The sequence below is a fragment of the Suncus etruscus genome, chromosome 9 (genome assembly GCF_024139225.1).
Source record: "Suncus etruscus isolate mSunEtr1 chromosome 9, mSunEtr1.pri.cur, whole genome shotgun sequence".
NCBI lineage: Eukaryota > Metazoa > Chordata > Mammalia > Eulipotyphla > Soricidae > Suncus > Suncus etruscus.
The window spans coordinates 51,006,458-51,031,582 of NC_064856.1; the positions used below are offsets into that span (position 1 = coordinate 51,006,458).

The following is a 25,125-nucleotide window of genomic DNA, read 5'->3' on the forward strand; positions in this document are numbered from 1 at the left end:
CTGCACTTGGCCACAGTTCTGTGTCCCACAACTTTGAATCTCCCTCAGTCATGCCATGAGTGTGTTTTCTAGTGGATTTTCTCAACAAAGCCCTCTGTTCAGTTTGTTTTGTTTTTAATATCATTTTATTGAAACCATTGTGATTTACAAAGTCCTTCATAGTTGGATTTCAGATATACAGTGAATCAAGGCCATTCCCACCACCAGTGTCATCTCCCTCCACCAATGTTTTCAGAGTACATCCTATACCATGACCCTTTGTGTCCTGGCTTTCCAGTATAACAGGCCCATTTTAAGTTTAGATTGTTATAGTTTAGGTTTCTTTTTTTTTTTTAATTTTTATTTTTAATTATGAGAACAAGGGTGCAAAGAAAGAGGACAAGGTAAAGTTACAGTGGAAGGACAATCATCCATAACATAATTCTCAGAAGTCCCCTTGCTGATATCTTAACTTTGAAATTTCAGCCAAAGAACATTAAGATAAATAAGACAGAATCCATGTAAATTACTTTGTCCCTCAAGTCCCCAGATTGTAACACATTATAATATTTCTTAACAGTACACAAGGCAATCTAAAGCCATAGTTTAGGTTTCTTGATTCTATTATTGTTGACTTTAGCATGGATATTTAGTTCTGTTCCCCCCCCCCTTTTCTTTTGTTTTTGGGCCACACCCACTGGCTCTCAGGGGTTACTCTTGGCTCTCCCCTCAGAAATTGCTCCTGGCAGGCACAGAGGACCATATGGGATGCCGGAATTTGAACCACAATTGATCCTGGGTCGGCCGCTTGCAAGGCAGATACCCTACCACTGTGCTATCTCTCCGGTCCCATACTTATGTCCTTTTTATCCTCCACCAATGCACCTGAAACCACTTTGACCCTGTCTCCCATCCTTTTTTTCTTTTTTTTTTTACATAAAAATGCAAAAATATGAGGTAAAACAAAGTAATCCATGTCCCATGGTTCTATGACAAAGGGGGTGGCAGTTTTTTATATAGGCACAGGAAAAGTTGGGGAACATGAGAAAGAAAAACCTTTGTCCTAAAAACAGGATGTCCCTACTCATGAAACATCCTGCCAAAAGACCAACCAACTACATAGGCTTCAGGCATACAAACCCCCAAATATTTCTTTATGATCCCAGGAAAAGTTCTCAATCACAATTGTCGCAGTCAGGCTTCTGTAATTAGAGATCTTCGTCTTTGCACAGACCCTATGTCCAAGTCAGGGTGTCATGGAATTTCTTCTGGTTTCATCTCATCATTAGGTGATGATTCAGGGAAACCTGCCATGAAAGCAAGTCTTTACTGTTTCAAGTCACCAGGGTATCATATGAACCCACTCTGGAGCAAGTTAGTGCCAGGGCAGCATTAGGGTCTTCCCTGGCAGAAGTTTGATTTCTGGTGCTGGTGCAGAAAACCATGCTGGTTCCAAAGATGGAATCCAAGGTTCAGAGGTGAATGGCAGGTGTCCAATTGACTAAAGCCTAAGTCAAATCACTATGACAAATGTTCCAGGTGAAAGGCCCCTCTACAACATAAAATTTATGAGTTTCTATCTGTATTAGATAAGAATTTCTTTCTATATGTAAGATTTTCCCTATTTTAATGTGCCTGTGCAAAAAGGAACAATACCACACGATACTATTGGTGCATATGGGAGTAAAATAACAAGCTAAACAATCCCTATAATCTGGTTCTAACATGACCTCAGAACTTGGTTTGGTTTTGAGCCACACCAGAGATTCCTAGGTCTTACTCCTTGGTCTGTGGTCAGGAACTACTTGTGGAGGTGCTCCTGGGATGTCAACAATCAAAACCAGTGAGCCACATTCATACAAGGCAATGTATCTACTATACTGATCCAGCACCCTCTGTTGAGTTTTTATGCTTATTTGGTATTTATTGATACCATAGAGTCCTCTCAGAATGGTTCTTTTTTGGACCATCTTGGCTCTGCCCTCTCCCTAGAAGAATGTTTTCAAAAAAGTTTATTAGAAACAGAAAACTTTCTAATAAAGCTAGAGGATATTCGATTCTCCTTGATAAATTATCATGAAAAGCAGAAAGAGAAGTAATGATACAGATTAGACTAGTTCAGGACATTTATTCATATGTTCATTACTTTTGGGAAAATGACTAAAGAATTTTGCCTTCCATTCATTGCAATTTGATTTTTGTTTTGGGGGGAGCAACACCCAGCATTGCTCAGGGGTTATGCCAGCTCTATGCTCAAGAATTAACTCTTCTTAGTGTTTAGGAGACCAAATGGTATACTGGGGATAGAACCCAGGTCAACCACATGCAAAGCAAGCACTCCTCCCCTCTGAACTATCTAGCCCCTCACATGAAATTCAGATGTGTTCCATTTGAGCAGGGGATTGGCACTGTGATGTGTCATTGTGAAAGACATGACATGACATGACATGACACAGGAGGGAAAGTAGCACTTTATATAATCAGTAAGGAAATGAATTTTATGTTGTTTGCTTTTTTGTTTTTGTTTTGTTTTGTTTTTTGTTTGTTTGGTTTTGGTTTTTGGATCAAACCTAGGGCAAGTTATACCTAGCATCCACTATATATATAACCACTATATATAACCACTATACTATCTTTCAGTCTTCGTTTATTCCACTTTTATCAAAGCAATTAGCCTTGTAAAGTTCTTGAAATATCTTTTAAAATGAACAAGTTAGATTAATACACTGTGTTTATTTTATAAGATGGGTAGTTTATAGTTTTTAAAAAGAGCTAACATTTGGCACAGTACTAACAGGTATTGCAACACATCATCTAAATCTGATGTTACCAGGTTCATTTTATAGAGAGGAGAATTGAATCAGGAAACTTATGTGGCGAAACCTGGACGGATGAACGGACAGGCAGACAGACAGACAGACAGACAGACAGACACACACACACACACACACACACACACACACACACACACTTCATGCTCGACCAAATACTCTTTTTTTTTTTTTATCCACCCACCCACCCACCTTGACCAAATACTCCTATCTTGTTAGCATATTTATTTCATGGAGATGAATTTAAAATGTATAAATTGGCAGGGACTAGAGCAATCATACAACGTGTCAGGCATATCCCTTACATATAGCCACCCTGGGTTCAGCCCCCCTGCATCCCATATGGTATCCCCACCCACCAGGGGTAATCCCTGAGTTCATAGCCAGGAGTAAGCCCTGAACACCAACAGGTGTGACCCAAAAAGAAAAAAAAAATAAATGTATAAGTGGTTTAGGACGCATAAAAAGATAAGGTTTTTTTTCCTTCTGTTTTCATTCATATGAGTAACATGCTTCTTGGAAATAATACTCTTCTTTTTATATCTAGACTAGTAGTGATAAAAATTTAATAAGTATGTTGTAACTAGATGTGTTCTTTTCTTCCACGGCTCAGAAAAGCTCACATCTATGTGTTGTATGCCATATGCTTCTCTGTTACAAAGAACTGGTGATACTCCTAAGAGCAACCTAGTGAGGTGACAAGCCTGAAAGAAGATTCAGAACCTAGGTTTTTAATTCTACAGTATGATTACTTTTTCTCCATAGTTAGGGGATGACAGGGCTCATTCACTCCTCCCACAACCCTCTCTGTATTATATCTGCACATTCTCAGATTTTTAAAGGAGGTCATTTATACTGACTCAAAGTAAATATTATGGTTCTCTCTATATCTGGCATTCCCTAAAGGGATAAAAGCTTTTAATTATTTATGGCACTTGCTTTTCCCCTTAATATTTTATGAGATGCTTTGTATATGTAACTGAAGTGAATATTATCATAGATATTTTTTCTAGGATAGTAAAATCTAAAGGTAGTTCTGCTGACCTTATAGTTGATGTCTGCTTGCTTTGCATTTGCATAAGAAAATTTGTGCCAGTTAGTAGCAAAATTCATCTCATTGTTTCAGAAAGTCAAGTGTTTCCTGTGTTTCTTTTGAATTTAAACTGTTATTCATATATCTTAAAATCTAACCAAGAAAAAAATACCTTAGAAAATGAAGGGTGGGTGGAAATGATCATCTCAGAAAACATTGGAAGACATTGTACCGAATACATAACTCTTTGAAGTTTAAAAACAACAACAAACACAACTCTTTCGATTGAGGAATAAAGAGGAGTTTTCTTCAAGGGCCAGGAAGACTGGTCCACAGCTGGAAGCATTGATAGGGATGGGGAGTGGAGGACAATTAGGATAGAGAAGGGACCACTCTGACCATGATAGTTGGAAATGATCACTCTGGACATGAACTGGGTGCTGAAGGAGGAAAAGTGGTATGTATGATGCTCTTGCCAACCATGATGCCTAAATGGGAAAAAAGGGAGAGGGAGAGAAGAAAAATGTCTGAGACAGGCTGGTGTGGAGGGCAGGAACTGGGGGCATTGGTGTGCTTTACCACTGGTGAAGTGGTAAAGGGATGGGTTTTGTAACACTGAATGAAACTTAAATCATGAACAACTTTATAACTATATATCTGACACTAATTCTGTTTAAAAAAAATTCTTAAAGAAGAAATGTGATTTCTGGGGCCAGTGAGGTGGTGCTAGAGATAAGGTGTTTGCCTTGCAAGCGCTAGCCAAGGAAGGACTGTGATTCGATCCCCCGGCGTCCCATATGGTGCCCCCAAGCCAGGGGCAATTTCTGAGCGCTTGGCCAGGAGTAACCCCTGAGCATCAAACAAGTGTGGCCAAAAAAAAAGTGCTTTCTGATTTTTTAAAAAACCACTTTAGACAATATATTCAGTGAAATATATTTGGTGAAATACTAAAATCTTTCCTGCATAATTAGAAATCCCTACGTTTACCAATGCTAGTCACATTTTCAAATTACCGTAAATCAAAGTAAAAGCAATTAGGAAAAATAAACAGAAGATATTTAAATTGAGACGTAAATTAATCTATTTGCAAATAACATGCTAGATATATAGATAATCCTATGGAATATACCTCAAAAAAAAGTACTAGAGCTAATTAATTTTATAGGTTTCTGATCAAAATTAAAAATCATTTCACTTTGGGGCTGAGATAACACAGTGAGTCGGGTGTTTGTACTTTTTTTTTTTGGTTTTTGGGTCACACCCAGTGGTGCTCAGAGGCTACTCCTGGCTCTGCGCTCAGAAATTGCCCCTGGCAGGCTTGGGAGACCATATGGCATGCTGGGATTCAAACCACCATCTGTCCTGGATCAGCTGCATTCAAGGAAAATGCCCTACCACTGTGCTATCTCTCCAACCCCCTGTTTGTACAACTTTTGTACAATCTTTATTGACCCAGATTCAATCCCCAGCATCCCATGTAGACCTCTGAGCATTGCTAGGAGTAATTTCTGAGCATTGCCAGGTGTCACCAAAAAATAAAAAAAAATATTTTATTTCAGATGCCATTATCTCAGACAGCAGGCAATTCCCAGATTCGCTATCTAACATATGATCCTTCAAGTCCTGTTGAAGACTGATTCCTGAGTATGTCTGTATGTGCTCAAAAAGAAGCAAACAAAACAAAACAAAAACAAACAAACTCATTTGACTTTATCAATGAATGAATCAAATAAATTTAATAATTTATTAGTACCATCTATAAAGTAAAATATCTGTGCATAGGCAGGAGATAAAAGACCTATATATGAAAAAATACAAAATACTACTGGAAGAAATTAAAAACTCAAATGGGAGTAATACTTTTTTTTTTTTGGTTTTTGGGTCATACCTGGCAGCGCTCAGGGGTTACTCCTGGCTCTATGCTTAGAAATCTCCCCTGGCGCCTTTTGCCGTTTCTCTCTTGGCCCGGCTTGGCTTCCTGGCTTTTGGATCTTTGGGCCGCATGGAGCCCAAAGGGAAGATGGCTAACAGGAGATAAGATGCAGGGCTAGCAAAATATAGCTGAATGCTTAAAAGGTTGACATAGGCCACACACCTGTGGTGGCAAGGGCATAAATAAAGATGATTCTTCCTGAAGCATGCATGTGAGTGAGTCTTGATTACGCCAATTACCTGGGCCTGGAATTCGCCAGCTGGATGGGGATGAAGCCACGTGGCTGGGGCCTAAGCACAAAGGCCTCCATCCATCGCCATCCAGCACCATCGTTAATTATTTAATGCAACATCTGGCGCTCCAAACTTTAACCTAAATCCTGGACCCAAAAAACCAGCAACAATGGTAACATTTCTGCTTTTCAGTTTAATTTTGGCTCTTGTCGGGTGCACTGAGCCCAAAACCCTGGGCCACGTGCAACCATTTTTAAAAATGGCCAACACCCCATCTGGGGGTTCAAAGGCCATTAAAACAAAAAAGGTGAAAGCTTGCACCACCTCTGGCCAAGGCCCAGAACTAAAACTTTGTTACAAAAACCAAAAACCTCGGCCTCTACAAAAACTTATTAAAAGCTTAAATTGGAAACGGAGGAGAAAAAAAACTGTATTTAAAGTGGACTGATTTTCTGAAAATGACCTTTGGCTTGAATTTGGATTTCAACTTTGGAAATTTCGAACTGAACTTTTAGTTTAAATCACTTGGAACTCTGAACATCCAAAGTGCTCCCAGAGGGGAAAAAAGGCAGCGGTGAAGCCCCTGCGGCAAAAAGCTCCAAGCGGCAAGCTCCAAGCAGCTCGGCTCGGCTGAAATATCCGCTGGAATCGGCTTGGCTGGGCTCAGTTTGGCCCGAAAAAGCGAAAAACCTGGAATCCTCGCTCCAAATCACAAACCGGCAGCGGAGCCTGGAACTACGGAAAAAAGCCACGTGGTAAGATCAGCGTGGGACAAAACATCTGAACTTTAAAAGTTTACAGAAGCCACGTGGTGAGATCAGCGTGGAACAAACCAGCATCTAAAATCTAAAAATTTACAAAAGCCACATGATGAAATCAACATGGTGAGATCAGCGTGGAACAAATTAATCATTTAAACTGTGATTTTAGGTGTAGAAACTAAGCAAATAGTCATATATTTCACTCATAGTTGGTAATGGGATAAGTTTTAGCTAGTTAGTGGTTAAAAAATAAAAATAAAGGAAGGTAAAACAGCTTAGCCCAACTAAAACATCTAATTTCTAACCACCTGCATCTTTGTCTTAAGTCATTTTCTTTATAATTTAAATGTGTTTTGTTGTCTTTCAGAGTTAATATTTTCAATTGCAAAATGTTTTACTGTGTATTTTAATGTACTTAGCCTGTTTTTAAAATGTATGTTATGCATGTATGCTGAAGTACTTGTGTATAGAAAAAATATAGGAACAGTGAAGTTCCCCCAATATAGTTTAAAAATATAGGAACATGAAAGTTCCGAAATAGTGCTTGGTAAAAAAGCATTAATAAAATTTTAGGTTACAGGTGTAAAGTATATTTTGCAAATGATATGTTTTTAAAAAGGGCTGGTATATTAATTTTCACTTTATTACGTTGGCGCATGAAAATATTTAAAAAAGGGGGAAATGTGGTGTACCCCAAGACCCACCCATATCTGGGAGGAGTTTTGGGAACCGGATAATAGGTGTAACTACCTGCAAGACCTCCCATTTCTGGGAGGGGTCTGGAAAAGGATAGATAAACCTCTGAGCCAGGGGATTCGGCCCTTTTGCCGTTTCTCTCTTGGCCCGGCTTGGCTTCCTGGCTTTTGGATCTTTGGGCCGCATGGAGCCCAAAGGGAAGATGGCTAACAGGAGATAAGATGCAGGGCTAGCAAAATATAGCTGAATGCTTAAAAGGTTGACATAGGCCACACACCTGTGGTGGCAAGGGCATAAATAAAGATGATTCTTCCTGAAGCATGAAAAAAAAAAAAAAAAAAAAAAAGAAATCTCCCCTGGCAGGCATGGGGGACCATACGGGATGCCGTCCTTCTGCATAGAAGGCAAATGCCTTACCTCCATGCTATCTTGCCAGCCCCGGGAGTAATACTTTTATGGATAACTTTATTTCATGACCTTGTAAATTTTCCAAATTTACAGATTTAGTATAATCCCTCTCAAAATTTCAGTCCCATCATCTGGCAGTGTTTAGAGCTTACTCCTGTCTCTATGCTTAAAGATCACTGCTAGCCAGTGATCTTTCTATTCTATTTCTATTTTCCATTCTGGAAATAGAACCCAGACCAGTTACATGCAAGGCAAAAAGATCTAACCACAGTATTATCACTGTGACCATTTTAGTAGCACTTTTAAAGAGAGGAATTGGGCTAATAACCTAGAGAAAATAATTTTTTCACATAGAAACTTGCATACAAGTATTCATAGTAGTTGTATTCAGAGTTGTCAAGAACCTAAAACTGGTTTCAGTGGATTTCAATGAAAACAGGATCCAATAAACTTTAAAATAATATTCTGTGACAAAAGGGATCCAAGTGTTAATTTATACAACTTGAATGAACTTCAAAAAATTATGCTCAGTGAAATAAAAGGCAGTCATATTTATATGTGTGTATGTGCTACTTGATTCCATTATATAACACTACGAAATAATATTTATAGAAAACAAATCAGTGATTGTCATGAGTTTGGGATAGGGAGAATGAATATAGCTTTCATGAAGCAGCACACAAGAGTCTTGGAGTATGTTTTAGTTACATTTCCTGGTTGTGGTAGTCATAGTCATTACATGAAGCTGTACCATGATAAAAAAAAAAAGCATAAAACTTTACTTGTATGTACAGATACACACATACACAGACTCACACATGCACAAAAGAAGTTTTCAGACCTTTATTATAATTACCTTTTAAAATAAAATATTTTTTTTAATTTTATTTAAACACCTTGATTACATACATGATTGTGTTTGGGTTTCAGTCATGTAAAGAACGCCACCCATCACCAGTGCAACATTCCCACCACCAATGTCCCAAGTCTCCCTCCTCCCCACCTAACCCCTGCCTGTACTTTAAACAGGCTCTCCATTTCCCTCATACATTCTCATTATTAGGAAAGTTCAGAATGTAGTTATTTCTCTAGTTAAACTCATCACTCTTTGTGGTGAGCTTCCTGTGGTGAGCTGGAACTTCCAGCTCTTTTCTCTTTTGTGTCTAAAAATTATTATTGCAAGAATGTCTTTCATTTTTCTTAAAACCCATAGATGAGTGAGACCATTCTGTGTTTCTCTCTCTCTGGCTTATTTCACTCAGCATAATAGATTCCGTGTACATCCATGTATAGGAAAATTTCATGACTTCATCTCTCCTGACAGCTGCATAATATTCCATTGTGTATATGTACCACAGTTTCTTTAGCCATTCATCTGTTGAAGGGCATCTTGGTTGTTTCCAGAGTCTTGCTATGGTAAATAGTGCTGCAATGAATATGGGTGTAAGGAAGGGGTTTTTGTACTGTATTTTTGTGTTCTTAGGGTATATTCCTAGGAGTGGTATAGCTGGATCATATGGGAGCTCGATTTCAAGTTTTTGGAGGAATCTCCATATCGCTTTCCATAAAGGTTGAACTAGACGGCATTCCCACCAGCAGTGGATAAGAGTTCCTTTCTCTCCACATCCCCGCCAACACTGTTTATTCTCATTCTTTGTGATGTGTGCCATTCTCTGGGGTGTGAGGTGGTATCTCATCGTTGTTTTGATTTGCATCTCCCTGATGATTAGTGATGTGGAGCACTTTTTCATGTGTCTTTTGGCCATTTGTATTTCTTTTTTGTCAAAGTGTCTGTTCATTTCTTCTCCCCATTTTTTGATGGGGTTAGATGTTTTTTTCTTGTAAAGTTCTGTCAGTGCCTTGTATATTTTGGAGATTAGCCCCTTATCTGATGGGTATTGGGTGAATAGTTTCTCCCACTCAGTGGGTGGCTCTTGTATCCTGGGCACTATTTCCTTTGAGGTGCAGAAGCTTCTCAGCTTAATATATTCCCATCTGTTAATCTCTGCTTTCACTTGCTTGGAGAGTGCAGTTTCCTCCTTGAAGATGCCTGTAATGTCCTGGAGTGTCTTGCCTATGTGCTGTTCTATATATCTTATGGTTTTGGGGCTGATATCGAGGTCTTTAATCCATTTGGATTTTACCTTCATACATGATGATAGCTGGGGGTCTAAGTTCAATCTTTTGCAAGCAGCTATCCAATTGTGCCAACACCACTTGTTGAAGAGGCTTTCCCTGCTCCATTTAGGGTTTCCTGCTCCTTTATCAAAAATTAGTTGATTGTATGTCTGGGGAAAATTTTCTGAGTATTCAAGCCTATTCCACTGATCTGAGGGCCTGTCCTTATTCCAATACCATGCTGTTTTGATAACTATTGCTTTGTAGTACAGTTTAAAGTTGGGGAAAGTAATTCCTCCCATATTCTTTTTCCCAATGATTGCTTTGGCTATTCGAGAGTGTTTATTGTTCCAAATGAATTTCAAAAGTGTCTGATCCACTTCTTTGAAGAATGTCATGGGTATCTTTAGAGGGATAGCATTAAATCTGTATAATGCCTTGGGGAGTATTGCCATTTTGATGATGTTAATCCTGCCAATCCACGAGCAGGGTATGCATTTCCATTTCCGCGTGTCCTCTCTTATTTCTTGGAGCAGAGTTTTATAGTTTTCTCTGTATAGGTCCTTCACATTTTTAGTCAAGTTGATTCCAAGATATTTGAGTTTGTGTGGCACTATTGTGAATGGGGTTGTTTTCTTAATGTCCATTTCTTCCTTATTACTGTTGGTGTATAGAAAGGCCATTGATTTTTGTGTGTTAATTTTGTAGCCTGCCACCTTGCTATATGAGTCTATTGTTTCTAGAAGCTTTTTGGTAGAGTCTTTAGGGTTTTCTAAGTAGAGTATCATGTCATCTGCAAACAGTGAGAGCTTGACTTCTTCCTTTCCTATCTGGATTCCCTTGATATCTTTTTCTTGCCTAATCGCTATAGCAAGTACTTCCAGTGCTATGTTGAATAGGAGTGGTGAGAGAGGACAGCCTTGTCTTGTACCAGAATTTAGAGGGAAGGCTTTTAGTTTTTCTCCGTTGAGGATAATATTTGCCGTTGGCTTGTGGTAGATGGCTTCAACTAGATTGAGAAAGGTTCCTTCCATTCCCATCTTGCTGAGAGTTTTGATAAAGAATGGGTGTTGGACCTTATCAAATGCTTTCTCTGCATCTATTGATATGATCATGTGGTTTTTATTTTTCTTGTTATTGATGTTGTGTATGATGTTGATAGATTTACGGATGTTAAACCAGCCTTGCATTCCTGGGATGAAACCTACTTGATCATAGTGGATGATCTTCTTAATGAGGCATTGAATCCTATTTGCCAGGATTTTGTTGAGGATCTTTGCATCTGCATTCATCAGCGATATTGGTCTGTAATTTTCTTTTTTTGTAGCATCTCTGTCTGGTTTAGGTATCAAGGTGATGTTGGCTTCATAAAAGCTATTTGGAAGTTTTTCCGTTTGTTCAATTTCATGAAAGAGTCTTGCCAGGATTGGTAGTAGTTCCTCTTGGAAAGTTTGAAAGAATTCATTAGTGAATCCATCTGGGCCTGGGCTTTTGTTTTTCGGCAGACCTTTGATTACCATTCTAATTTCATCAATGGTGATGGGGTTGTTTAGATATGCTACATCCTCTTCCTTCAACCGTGGAAGATTATAAGAGTCCAAGAATTTATCCATTTCTTCCAGGTTCTCATTTTTAGTGGCGTAGAGTTTTTCAAAGTAGTTTCTGATTACCCTCTGAATCTCTCTCATATCAGTAGTGATCTCTCCTTTTTCATTCCTAATACGAGTTATCAAGTTTCTCTCTCTCTCTTTCTTTGTTAGGTTTGCCAGTGGTCTATCAATCTTGTTTATTTTTTCAAAGAACCAACTTCTGCTTTCGTTGATCTTTCGGATTGTTTTTTGGGTTTCCACTTCATTGATTTCTGCTCTCAGCTTTGTTATTTCCTTCTGTCTTCCTATTTTTGGGTCCTTTTGTTGAGCATTTTCTAGTTCTATTAGCTGTGTCATTAGGCTACTCAGGTAAGCTCCTTCTTCCTTCCTGATGTGTGCTTGCAAAGCTATAAATTTTCCTCTCAGTACTGCTTTTGCTGTGTCCCATAAGTTCTGATAGTTTGTGTCTTGATTGTCATTTGTTTCCAGGAACCTTTTGATTTCCTCCTTGATTTTATCTCGGACCCACTGGTTATTGAGTATGAGGCTGTTTAACTTCCAGGTGTTAAGGTTTTTCTTCTGAGTCCCTTTGGAATTCACAAATAATTTCAGAGCCTTGTGGTCAGCAAAGGCAGTCTGCAAAATTTCTATCCTCTTGATATTATGGAGGTATGTTTTATGTGCCAGCATGTAGTCTATCCTGGAGAATGTCCCATGTACATTGGAGAAGAATGTGTATCCAGGTTTCTGGGGGTGGAGTGTCCTATATATATCCACTAAGCCTCTTTCTTCCAATTCTCTCCTCAGGTCTAGTATATTCTTGTTGGGTTTCAGTCTGGTTGACCTATCCAGTGTTGACAAAGCCGTGTTGAGGTCCCCCACAATTATTGTGTTGTTATTGATATTATTTTTCAGATTTGTCAACAGTTGTATTAAGTATTTTGCTGGCCCCTCATTCGGTGCATATATGTTTAGGAGAGTTATTTCTTCCTGCTCTACATACCCCTTGATTAATATAAAATGTCCATCTTTGTCCCTTACAACCTTCCTGAGTATAAAGTTTGCATTATCTGATATTAGTATGGCCACTCCAGCTTTTTTATGGGTGTTGTTTGCTTGGATAATTTTTCTCCAGCCTTTTATTTTGAGTCTATGTTTGTTCTGACTATTCAGGTGCGTTTCTTGTAGGCAGCAGAAGGTTGGATTGAGTTTTTTGATCCATTTAGCCACTCTGTGTCTCTTGACTGGTGCATTTAGTCCATTGACATTGAGAGAAAGAATTGTCCTGGGATTTAATTCCATCTTTATATCGAAATTTGGTGTGTCTCTTGGTTAGTCTTGTCTTAAATTAGGTCTTTCAGTTTTTCTCTTAAGACTGGTTTGGAGTCTGTAAAGTTTCTGAGCTGCTTTTTGTCTGTGAAACCATGTATTCTTCCGTCAAATCGGAAAGTGAGTTTTGCTGGGTATAGTATTCTGGGTGAAGCATTCATTTCATTCAGTCTTGTCACAATATCCCACCACTGCTTTCTGGCATTGAGTGTTTCTGGTGACAGGTCTGCTGTAAATCTCAAGGACACTTGCTTGAACGTAATTTCCCCCTTTTGATCTTGCTGTTTTCAGAATTCTGTCTCTATCTGTGGGATTTGTCATTGTGACTAGGATGTGTCTTGGGGTGTTTTTTCTGGGGTCTCTTTTGGTTGGTACTCTTCGAGCATGTAGGATTTGGTCACCTATATTCTTTAGCTCTGGAAGTTTCTCTTTAATGATGTTCTTGACCATTGATTCTTCCTGGGAATTTTCTTCCTGGGTCTCTGGGACTCCAATGATTCTTAAGTTGTTTCTGTTGATCTTATCATAGACTTCTATTTTCATCTGTTCCCATTCTTTGACTAATTTTTCCGTTGTCTGCTCATTTGCTTTAAGTTTTTTGTCCAATCTCTCCTGCTGTATGGAATTGTTATGTATCTCATCTTCCACAGCACCAAGTCTATTCTCAGCTTCTGATACCCTGTCCCAGAGCTTATCCATTTTGTCATTCACTTCGTTTACTGACTTTTTCAGGCCTGTTAATTGATATGTTATTTCAGTTTGGAGTTTTGTGATTTCTGTCTTCATATTTTCTTGGTTCTTATTAGTGTTCTGTTCAACTCGATTCATGGTTTCTTTGAGTTCTTTGAACATATTCCATATTGCTAGTCTAAAGTCCTTATCTGAGAGGTTGATTAGTTGGTTGGCCATTATCTGGTCATCAGAATTGTCCTCTTCATTCTCTATATCTGATGCTGGCCTACGTTGTTTCCCCATTGTCACACTTGTATTTTGGGTTTTTCTACGTGTTGTGGTGGTATTCATTGTCTATATGATGTAGGCAGCACACTTCTCTGGCTCCGCCCTTTCTGGATGGGCTGACTTGTCTCTAAGGGAGGGGAGTCCTCCGTGGGTGAAGCCTCACACTGGATCAAATCTTAGGCCCAAGCATTCAACGGAGAAGACAGTCCGAAGAGGAATGCTTGCTTCTGTGTTATAGCTCAGTTCTTTGTGTGATTTTTTCTTCTTGTTACGATGGTGTTCTTTTCTTAGAAAGAGCGCACGGCCGCGTAGCGAAGCGGAGCGGCCGTGCTCTGCTGGAGCGTCTTTTGCCCCACTCCCAAGAGTTTCACGTAAGAGGACAGTAGAGAAACATTTACAAGGAGCACTCACAGTTGGGCTCCACTGGGCAGGTGCAGATTCGTGGCTTTTCCCTGCCTGATGTCCCAAACAGGGCAGCTGGCTTCTGCGAAAGCCCGCCGGTTTTCACGTTCTGGAGACCTGCCCTGGAAATGGCGTCTGGGAGAGCAGATTTCTGGAGCGTCTTTTGCCCAACTCCCAAGAGTTTCACGCAAGAGGACAGTAGAGAAACATTTACAAGGAGCACTCACAGTTGGGCTCCACTGGGCAGGTGCAGATTCGTGGCTTTTCCCTGCCTGATGTCCCAAACAGGGCAGCTGGCTTCTGCGAAAGCCCGCCGGTTTTCACGTTCTGGAGACCCGCCCTGGAAATCAAAATAAAATATTTAAGAGAGAAAATACTAGTAACTAACTCAATGCCTCTAGTATTCTTTTTTTTTTTTTTTTTTTTTTTTTTGGTTTTTGGGTCACACCCAACAGTGCTCTGGGTTTACTCCTGGCTGTCTGCTCAGAAATAGCTCCTGGCAGGCATGGGGGACCATATGGGACACCGGGATTCGAACCAACCACCTTTGGTCCTGGATCGGCTGCTTGCAAGGCAAACACCGCTGTGCTAACTCTCCGGGCCCAGATCTTGTTTTCTAAATGATTTCAGAATTTTGGAATTTTTTTTTTAAATAAAAGGACTAAATATATGCCTGGGAGCATGAAATGCATCAGATAAACCTTAACTAGTTTGTCATTCTAGAAAGTAAAAAACCTGTACACAATAGCTGTTGCTATCAGAGTCAAGTCAGTCTCCACAGTATGTACCAACTTTCAAAAGAAAAAGCAGTAAAAATATGAATACAGGGGCCGGGCTGTGGCGCTAATGGTAAGGTGCCTGCCTTGCCTGCGCTAGCCTTGGACGGACCGCGGTTCGATCCCCCGGTGTCCCATATGGTCCCCCAAGCCAGGAGCAACTTCTGAGCACATAGCCAGGAGTAACCCCTGAGCGTTACCGGGTGTGGCCCAAAAACCAAAAAAAAAAAAAAATATGAATACAAACTAGCAGCTATATATAGGAAATAGAATGGTCAGGTGTGCCCCACCCCAATAAAAGAAAAAAAGATGCAGTCAGCAAGATTCAGAATGTGGGGAATTTTACAGGATAAAAAACCAGTTTCCTCAATAACAAGTTATAAGTGGTTATAGGGGGAAATGGTGGAAGAGACCAATATACTTTTTTTTTTTTTTTTTTTTTTTTTTGGTTTTGGTTTTTGGGTCACACCCAGCAGCGCTCAGGGGTTACTCCTGGCTCTATGCTCAGAAATTGTTCCTGGTAGGCTCAGGGGACCATGGGATGCCGGGATTCGAACCACCATTCTTCTGCATGCAAGGCAAATGCCTTACCTTCGTGCTATCTCTCCAGCCCCACCAATATACATTTTTATTACAAATTATAAGTAATTGTTAAGATCTTTTGTTGGTCTTTTTTTGGGGGGAGGGGGTTGTTCATTGTTTTGAGGGCATATATGGTGGTGCTCAAGAGTTACTTCCTGGCTCTGTGCCTCTGTGCTCAGGAATCACTCTTGGTGGCCTCAGGACCATAGGGGATGCCAGAGATTGAACCTAGGTGGGCCACATGCAAGGCAAATTCCTACCCACTGTTTTATTGCTCTGGCCCCTTTAAGATCTTTTAGATATAATACTTGAAAATATTTATAGATAAAGTGATATAGCTGGTGCCAGCTTCAATACAAATGGAGGTGAAGTTTTAGAAAGTATTAGCAATAAAACACATTGGCTATGAGGGGATGTTTGTAGAAGCTGCATGATAGTTACAGAGGTATAGACATGGGACAATATGCTATTGATTCTACTTGTATATGTTGTTTGTATTTTTTCATAGTAGATGGTTCAACCTTTTTTTGGGGGGGGGTCACACCCAGCAGCACTCAGGGGTTACTCCTGGCTTTACACTCAGAAATCCCCCATATGGGATGCCAGGATTCGAACCACCGACCTTCTGCATGCAAGGCAAGCACCTTACCTCCATGCTATTTCTCCGGACCCCAAATGTGAAATTGTGTTTTTTTTTGGGGGGGGGGGGCACACTCGGCGGCGCTCAGGGGTTACTCCTGGCTATCTGCTCAGAAATAGCTCCTGGCAGGCATGGGGGACCATATGGGATGTTGGGATTTGAACCAGCTACCTTAGGTCCTGGGTCGGCTGCTTGCAAGGCAAACGCCACTGTGCTATCTCTCTGGCCCCCAACTTTTTTTTAATGACTGAAACTTCTTTCAAAAAGTGTTTGCAGAACTTTGTAGTGTTTGAAAGAAAAGATCTGGCAAATAGACAGATAGAAGATCCTCTCCGGGCTGTGTCATATGAATTCCTAACTACTCTATCTTAAAACTAAGCCAGGAAAAAAAAAGAAAACATGTTTGCTTTTGCAGATGTGCTTATTCAGGCAAATTCTCCCAACCACTGCTCACCCTATGACTATGGAATTTCTTAGGTTCTCCCATTTTCTAGATCATAAGTTAACTGAAGATATTAACCTTGTTTGCTCATTTTTACTCACATACATATATTTCCCCCTTAAATATTATATATTTTCTCTAAATATATACACATGTTTATTGTATATAAATTTATTATATATAAGTATTACATATAAATATATTTCTCCTTTAAATAGTCTATATATTTCCCCTTTCCTCTGCATTAAAATTTAGGCCTGGAAGCTCTCTAAACAAGTAATGAGGGGTAAAAGGTCAGCAGAATCAAAATTGTGCCAATGAACAGTATGCGAAATACAATTACTTCTTTTCCATTCTCTGCAGTAAACCATTGACCCCAAATTACTAAAATATATCCACAGAGCAATTGCAAACTTTCAAACTATCCTCTGGCAAAGGTGCTTAATGAGGGCTGGAGAGATAGCATGGAGGTAAGGTGTTTGCCTTTCATGCAGAAGGTCATCAGTTCAAATCCCAGCGTCCCATATGGTCCCCCGTGCCTGCCAGGAGCAATTTCTGAGTATGGAGCCAGGAATAACCCCTGAGCACTGCCGGGTGTGACCCAAAAACCAAAAAAAAAAAAAAAAAAAAAAAAGGTGCTTAATGAACTGTATATAATATGGTACAAATTATAAAGTTAGCAAAATATGTGCAGTGTAACAAAGTACCAAAATGGTTTCTCCACCACCAAATGCTGCTGATTTCTACTCTTTCTTGGATATATAATGCTATTACTTCTCTTCAGGTGGCCACCTTCTTCTGTATTTGTTTTTGTTTTTTTTTTTTTACTTTTGGTGTATCAGAATTCCTTTCTATATAAATTCCTTTATTCAGTCTTCTTTTCCTTGAAGGTGAGATTGAGAATGTGACCTAGAAAGAATAAGACATCCTATAACCACATTATTTTGTGCTGTGGTGGATTATTTTGTGCTGTGGTGGCAGTTGTGTAGTAGGTGGCAGTCTCTACAACCAGACTTCCACAGAACTTCAGAGCTGGGAGAGGCTTCAGGCATAAATTATTGTGTCTCTTTTATCATGTAGAGCTGGATGATTTCTTTTTTTTTTTTTTTTTTTTGGTTTTTGGGCCACACCCTGTGACGCTCAGGGGTTACTCCTGGCTATGCGCTCAGAAGTTGCTCCTGGCTTCTTGGGGGACCATATGGGACGCCGGGGGATCGAACCGCGGTCCGTCCTAGGCTAGCGCAGGCAAGGCAGGCACCTTACCTCCAGCGCCACCGCCCGGCCCCGGATGATTTCTTACTTGTGGAAGACTAAAGAGTAAATATTAGACTTTTAAGTGTAATATCTGAACATTTTAATCCTATTAAAAACTCATTTTATTTTCTCTTTAGGTGGTACGGGACTACAACCTTCAGTTGTTTTTACAAGAGAATGCTGTATTTCATAAACCTCAACCCTTCCAGTTCCAGCCTTGTGACAGTGATACCGTAAGAAAATTTTGGGTTTTAATTTCACTTGTTAAACTGTTTTTGTGCCCCAAAAGGTATTACTCTTGGAATAGGAACAAAAAACAAATTATATCTCAGTAATTTTTACATAACTGTAACATACATATATATTTAACAGATATGTTAACAGCTTATCCACTTTCTAAAATATTACTCACATTTTTATTCTAACAACATTTTACTACGTTGGATTTAAATTATAACTCAGGTTACTGAACTTTTGTCCACCTTGCAAATGTCCTGAAGAAAAAGAAAAAATGGTAAGATTTTTCGGGGCCAGAGCAAGTGGTAGGGCATTTGCCTTGCAAATGTTCGATCCCCCTGCGTCCCACCCATATGGTCTCAAGCCAGGAGCGATTTCTGAACGCATAGCCAGGAGTAACCTCTGAGCATCATCAAGTGTGGCCCAAAATGCAAAAATAAATAAATAAATAAGTTTTTTTGTTTGTTTGTGAGCCCATAGCCAGCAGTTCTTTGGCAACCAGACATTGCTGGGAATTGAACCTGCCTATAGGACTTCAGTCAATAAAACTGGGCTCTAAAGCTTTGAGCTATCTCCCCAGTCCACAGTAAGAATTTGTTAACTCAAAATTTAACTTGATATTTTATTGGTGAAATTCTTTAAGTGTACGCTCCTTCAAAGATATCATTGGCTAAATTTTTAATCAGAATAGAATTAATAAATATAATCTGTATGTACTTGTGAATTTGTTTTATAAAAAATAAACCCTTTAAGAGGATGGAACATTAGTATAGTTGGTAAGGCGCAGCCAATCCATGTTCCATCCCTGATTCCTCATATGGTCCCACAAGCCCATCAGAATGGGCCTGAGCCCAGAGCCAGAAGTAAGTTCTGCACAATGGCAACATGTGGCTCAAAAACAAAGAGACCAACAGCCCTTTATCATCATTTTAGATTTCTTAGAATTTTAAAGTATTAGCATAAGTAACAGATTGGCCATTTTTATTTATCTGTAGTTGTTATGGGAGCCATACCTGGCAGTTCTAAGGCTGTATAGTGCTTGGGCAACCACCACTGCCACATCCACAGTGCTCAGGTGACCTGCAGTAACAGGAATCGAATGTAGGACCTCACAATGGCAAAGTATTTGTTAAACCACATCTGCCATCCCCAAATTGACAAATTTTTTTTGTTTTTGTTTTTCGGGCCACACCCATTTGATGCTCAGTGGTTACTCCTGGCTAAGCACTCAGAAATTGCCCCTGGCTTGGGGGGACCATATGGGACGCTAGGGGATCGAACAGCAGTCCTTCCTTGGCTAGTACTTGCAAGGCAGACACCTTCTCTCTAGCGCCACCTCACCGGCCTCCAAATTGGCAATTTTTAAAAAGTTGACATGGGCTTCTCCTCCTCTCCATACTCCCCTCGCTCCTCCCTCACCCCCTCACTCGCCTCCCTGGCTGGGCTCCCTCTGTCGCAGCCAGAGCCAAGCTGAGCCAAGCTCCAGAGTCAGCAGCCACAGTCGGCCAGCCGCACCCCCTCCCCAGCCCAGGAGGAGGAGGAGATCAAAAAAAAAAGTTGACATGATTTATAAATTTTATCTTCAAATTTCTTTAAAAAATATGTGTTGTTATTCTTTCAAATGGAATCAAAGGGTTGGGAAATAACAGCAGTTAGGGCATCCCACAAGTTCGATCCCTAGTATCTTGTAGACCTCCAAATACTGCCAGGTACGATCCTGGAAGACCCTAAACACTGCTGGAGTGGCCTACGTGATCCTCAGCACTGCAGGAATCTGTGCAGTACCTTATCCTCAATCTTCCCATCCAACCTCTATGGATTGGTCAAGAATTGTTGGTGGGGCCCCAGGTCTCTTGAACACTGGTTGGGTCTTCTCCCAAAAAAAGTTAGGGCCAAAGAGAAAGCTCAGTGGAAGACCTCAGTACCTTTCATTTGTGGAACATCTGAATTCAATCCTCAGCACCACTGGGTAAATTCTTTTCAGGTCCACACTGTTCGGCAGGGTCTAGGCAAGAGTGTCCCCTAGATTCCCCAGGATCACTATGGAGGCCTCTATCTGAAAGAGAGAGTGGCCAGAGAGATAAGTAGCAGAGAGCACTGAGACAGAAGGAGCTCCTGAGTACACACGCTGCATGTGGCTCAAGCCCTTTCCTCAAAATAAATAAGAGATAGAAAACCAGAACACTGATTTGATTGATAGCACAAAAATATATGTGTTTAATTTCTACAAAATGAGAAGGCATGTTTTGGCATATTAAAATACTCTTTCAGGAGCCAGAGAGATAGCACAGCGGTAGGGTGTTTGCTTTGCACGTGGCCGACCCAGGACGGACCTGGGTTCAATTCCCAGCATTCCATATGGTCCCCTGTACCAGCCAGGAGCGATTTCTGAGTGCAGAGTCAGGAGTAACCCCTGAGCACTGCCGGGTGTGACCCCCCCTCCCAAAAAAAATAAATAAAATAAACTACTCTTTCAATGCAGGGAAGTAAGAGAGAAGTCAAATTAGATTTATTCAGTCTTTTGGTAGAATCATGAATTTCTGATAGCATACTTTAATGTTACCAATTTAATAGACAATTTTGCTGGAGAAATCATCGTTTTTCTTAGTAAACTTAAGTTAGCCCTGTAAGTGGCTATCTAAAGCATTGTAGGAAACCATCTTTTTTTTCAGATTATAATCCTGGCCCTTCATTGTAGAGCCTTTTTTCCCCCTTTAAGCCATTCAGCCTTGGCATAATGACTCAGTAACACTGACTTATAATTTGAAGCCTGCAAAGATTAAAGCTGAGCAATGGAAGATGCAGGGCATGGACAAATTAACCACCTTGACTTATAGTCCAGTTATGAAATCATTTTAGCTTTATCATTTTCCTCAGATAAACTAACAATAACTCTTATCTCTCTTGTCCAATGGCCGTGCCCAAAGACAGCCCTAACCCTTTGTTTCTAGACATTGTGCTTAGCTGTGTGTCCCTATTTGCCTTAAATTCTAACTCTCTGCTGTTTTCTGTCCTTGTGCCATCGTTACTGGGCAGAGTTTAAAAGCTGCCCAACTGGTGGATATTGAGCTCTCCCATGTCAGTGCTCTGAGAATGACCATAGCTGAGGTATATGGGGATCAAAGGTGGGAGGGAAAGGGTGTGTGTTTTGCATGTTAATAATAGATGGAACTTCGTGGCAAAAATTATGTATATGTATATGTGTATAGATGTGTGTATAAGGGACCAAACTGATTCTATCCATTGCGCCTTTCCATTTATCAGCGCATAAATATTTCCTTTACTGTTTAGAGTGAAATCTCTAATATGGCCTTTTTCATTTGTCTGAGGCACCTTAGCTTCCCTCAGCCAAAGTGCTGGAAAGAGCTTGGGTATGGATCTAAGTCTTTTACAAGTAAGCTGATGCCTGGAAAGGAAGACATTTGTCCATAGTTAGAGAGTGAAATAATGACACACAGGGCCAGTGAGACTGCAGTGGGTTGGACACTTGTCTTGCATCAGCCATCCCATGTGGTCCCCCCAAGCCCTGCCAACAGTGATCCCTAAGAATAACCAGTCATGGCCTAAAAAACAAAAGACGGTAATAATCTGTTTTCTGAGAACTGTTAGCAATTGGGGAGCAATTATTTTTTTTTCATAGTGGAAAAGATAAATGCACATGCTTTTATAAACATCGCCCCCAATTGTCAACAATTGGAAAAAGTTTTTAATGGATTTTTAAATATCTCTTAACTGCGGAATATTTTTGATTGTAATTACTGATTTATTGTAAAGTAAATATTCTTACTGCCCACAGAGAATAAAATCCCAAATGATTATTTTTATTCAGCATATACTGGCCCTGTTGTTTCATGTGAGAATGGAGCCATGGTTTAATGACTTTTATGGTTTCCTCTTGAAGTTAATAGCACTTAAGCCTGTTATGAAGCAGCAGTCAGTGCTCATTAATTAATTCTACCTGTCAGGTGGGTAACTACAGACCCCAGACTCAATGAACTCATCGACATGTGTACAAAACCAGTAAATAGAATCAATCAAGTGCTGCTTATGAGTATGCTCTGAGTTCCCAGGGCTGACACATCCTGATGCAGGGCAGCATTTCTACCACTTTACTGAGATGTCATATTATTTAATATTTCCATTCAAAGAATATTATTTGGGGGCCAAAGAAATAGTACAGTGTGTAAGGCACTGTTGACTCTCCAAAAATTGTATTATTTGGTAATTTTTAGCAAATTTATTGATGTGTGTGGTTATTATCAGAAGTAAACTTCAGAATATTTTTATGCTCCCATAGTAATAAGTAATTGATCCCAATTACTATTAATCTCACTTACTGTTTCAGTCCCCTATCCTGAAGCAACCCCAGATCTGTATTATTTCTCTGTAGAGTGGCCTTTTCTAGACATTTAATGTAAATCAAATCATGTAATATAGTCTCCTGTCTTGTTTTTTTCAGCATCTTAGCATATTTGAGTTTCATCCATATCCATATCCATATCATACATATCCATAGTGTATCAGATGTGTCCCATATGAGCATGTGTGTTTTGTGTGTGTTGGCATGTTTGAAGCATGTATGTTTGCATGTATTAATTCCCTGGCCTTACTGGCAAAGCATGAATTCTACCACTGAGCCACATCCCTGGCCCAACTTTGTTCCTTTTAAGTGTGTAATAGTATTATTCTATTTTGTAAGTACACTGTAATTTGTTAGTTGTATTTAAGTTGCTACCCTCTTTGGGCTGTTACTGATAGTGTGTTGTTAACACTTATTATAAGTCTTTGTGCAAATATATTTTCATTTCTCTTTTCTTTGTTGGGGAGGGAAGGTCATATGTGGCAGTACTCAGAGGACTAAGTGGGACCAGATTATACCTCAGGCTCCTGCTTCTGGAAGCAGGTGCTCCAACTCTGAGCCATCTCCCTGGCCCTGTTTTCTTTTCTCTTACACTGCTTGCAGTTGTACATTTCATATGATTAATTTGTGTATGAAGTTTAATAAACTGCTAAATTGTTTTCTAAATGGCTGTACCATTTTACATTTTCATCACTATTATGGGCTCCATTTCTCATTCTTTTATTTTCCTTTTTATAAATTTCTCATTCTTTACTACTATTTGGTATTATCCTTTCTTTGATTTTAACCATCCTAGTGAGTATGAAATTACATTTTTTTGTGATTACTCCAGGTTTGGTTCCCCAGTACCACATGGTTCTCCTAAGCACTGAATTAAGAATAGCTTCCAATCAGTGCCAGGTATGGCCCCAAAGCCAAATAAAAAATATGTTGAGTCTCCTCTCAAAAATTAATGATTCATTTGTTTTTGTTTTATTTGTTTTTGTTTTTGGATTTTGGGCCACACCCAGTGACATTCAGGCATTACTCCTGGCTATGTTCAGAAATCGCTCCTGGGCTTGGGGGACCAAATGGGGAAGCCAAGGGATCGAACCTTGGTCCATCCTGGGTCGGCCATGTGCAAGGCAAACTCCTTACTTCTGTGTCATCACTCTGGCCCCCTATTTTTGTTTTGTTTGGGGGCCACACCCTCTAGTGCTCAGGAGTCACTCTTGGCTTTGTGGCTCTGTGCCAGAGCTCTGGAGACCATATGTGATTTAAGACATCAAACCCAGGTCAAACAAATGGAAAGATAGTGCCCTATCAACTATCGCTTCAGCCCCAAGTGCTTTGTAAGATTACTTTGGTACTCAAATCTTAATTGTCTTTATATTATGGATTAGATTTTGGATATATATTGAAATTTACTTTTCAGTGATTAAGAACAATATGCAAACTCAGCAGTAGAGCCCTTGCTATTAATGTATGAGGTTACTGCTGGGTATAGTTTTTGGATATAGCCCCCAAAAAAAAAAAAAAGGAAAGAAAGAAAAGAAACTTGCTTAGTGAAACTCAACTAGTGTTGGAGCTAGAGCTAAGTCCATACATTCATTAACTATACCAGACATAGTAGTCTGGGAAAGAATTTGAACAAAACCATAAATGTTGCTTGCCAGTAGATTTTGTGTTTGAGTCTTGTTATGGTTGCCTATAAAAAAAAAAAAAACTATGAAATACTTTTGTTTTTACTTACTATGAGAACAACATCTGCTGGCACTTGCGTGCCTAAGGTTATTCCCCTTGGTCTTCAAGTAGGACTGTCACATCTTAGGGCTGTTCAGATAGACTTCCCCTGCAGAGCAGTATCATTCTTAAATTTGAATTTTTTTTTTTTTTTTTTGGTTTTTGGGCCACACCCGGTAATGCTCAGGGGTTACTCCTGGCTATGCACTCAGAAGTCGCTCCTGGCTTGGGGGACCATATGGGACGCCGGGGGAATCGAACCGTGGTCCGTCCGAGGCTAGCGCAGGCAAGGCAGGCACCTTACCTTTAGCGCCACCGCCCGGCCCCCTTAAATTTGAATTTTATTGTCAGGATTAGAAGTTTATAGATTGCTTAAGAGTTTGACACATTCATTTTTCATTCATTGTACTATTATATTTATATTATATATCCTCATGCATTACTTAGAGAAGAGTGTTCACCAAATATTTGATATGGACTAGGTTCACATTTATGAAATCACAGACAAAATAAAATATTAGTCTCCAGGGGGCTGGAGCAATAGCGCAGCAGTAGGGCATTTGCCTTGGATGCAGCTAATCCAGGATGGATCTCAGTTTGATCCCAGGCATCCCATATGGTCCCCCAAGCCAGGAGCGATTTCTGAGTGCATAGCCAGGAGTAATCCCTGAGTGTCACCAGGTGTGGCCAAAAGCAAAAACAAAACAAAACAAAAATAAAACAAATAAATTAAATATTAGTCCCATTTATTCTTCTTTCTTTTTTTTATTTTGTTTTTTATGTGGGGGGCAGGGGCCCATACCCAGCCTTGTTCAAGGGTCCTTCCTGACTTTATGCTCA

At 39.9% G+C, this 25,125-nt stretch overlaps 1 protein-coding gene across 2 annotated transcripts in view; it reads left to right on the forward strand.

The window, feature by feature from the left end:
- Positions 1-25,125, forward strand: part of FCHSD2 (FCH and double SH3 domains 2) — a 283,860-nt gene that overhangs the window by 207,956 nt on the left and 50,779 nt on the right. Inside the window, exons 10-11 of one of the 2 annotated variants that reach the window (XM_049780261.1) lie at positions 18,104-18,199; positions 21,240-21,311. In XM_049780261.1, the coding sequence (XP_049636218.1) occupies positions 18,104-18,199; positions 21,240-21,311 (168 nt within the window). The remainder of the gene's footprint in view (positions 1-18,103; positions 18,200-21,239; positions 21,312-25,125) is intronic. The other variant, XM_049780262.1, reaches the window with a different exon arrangement.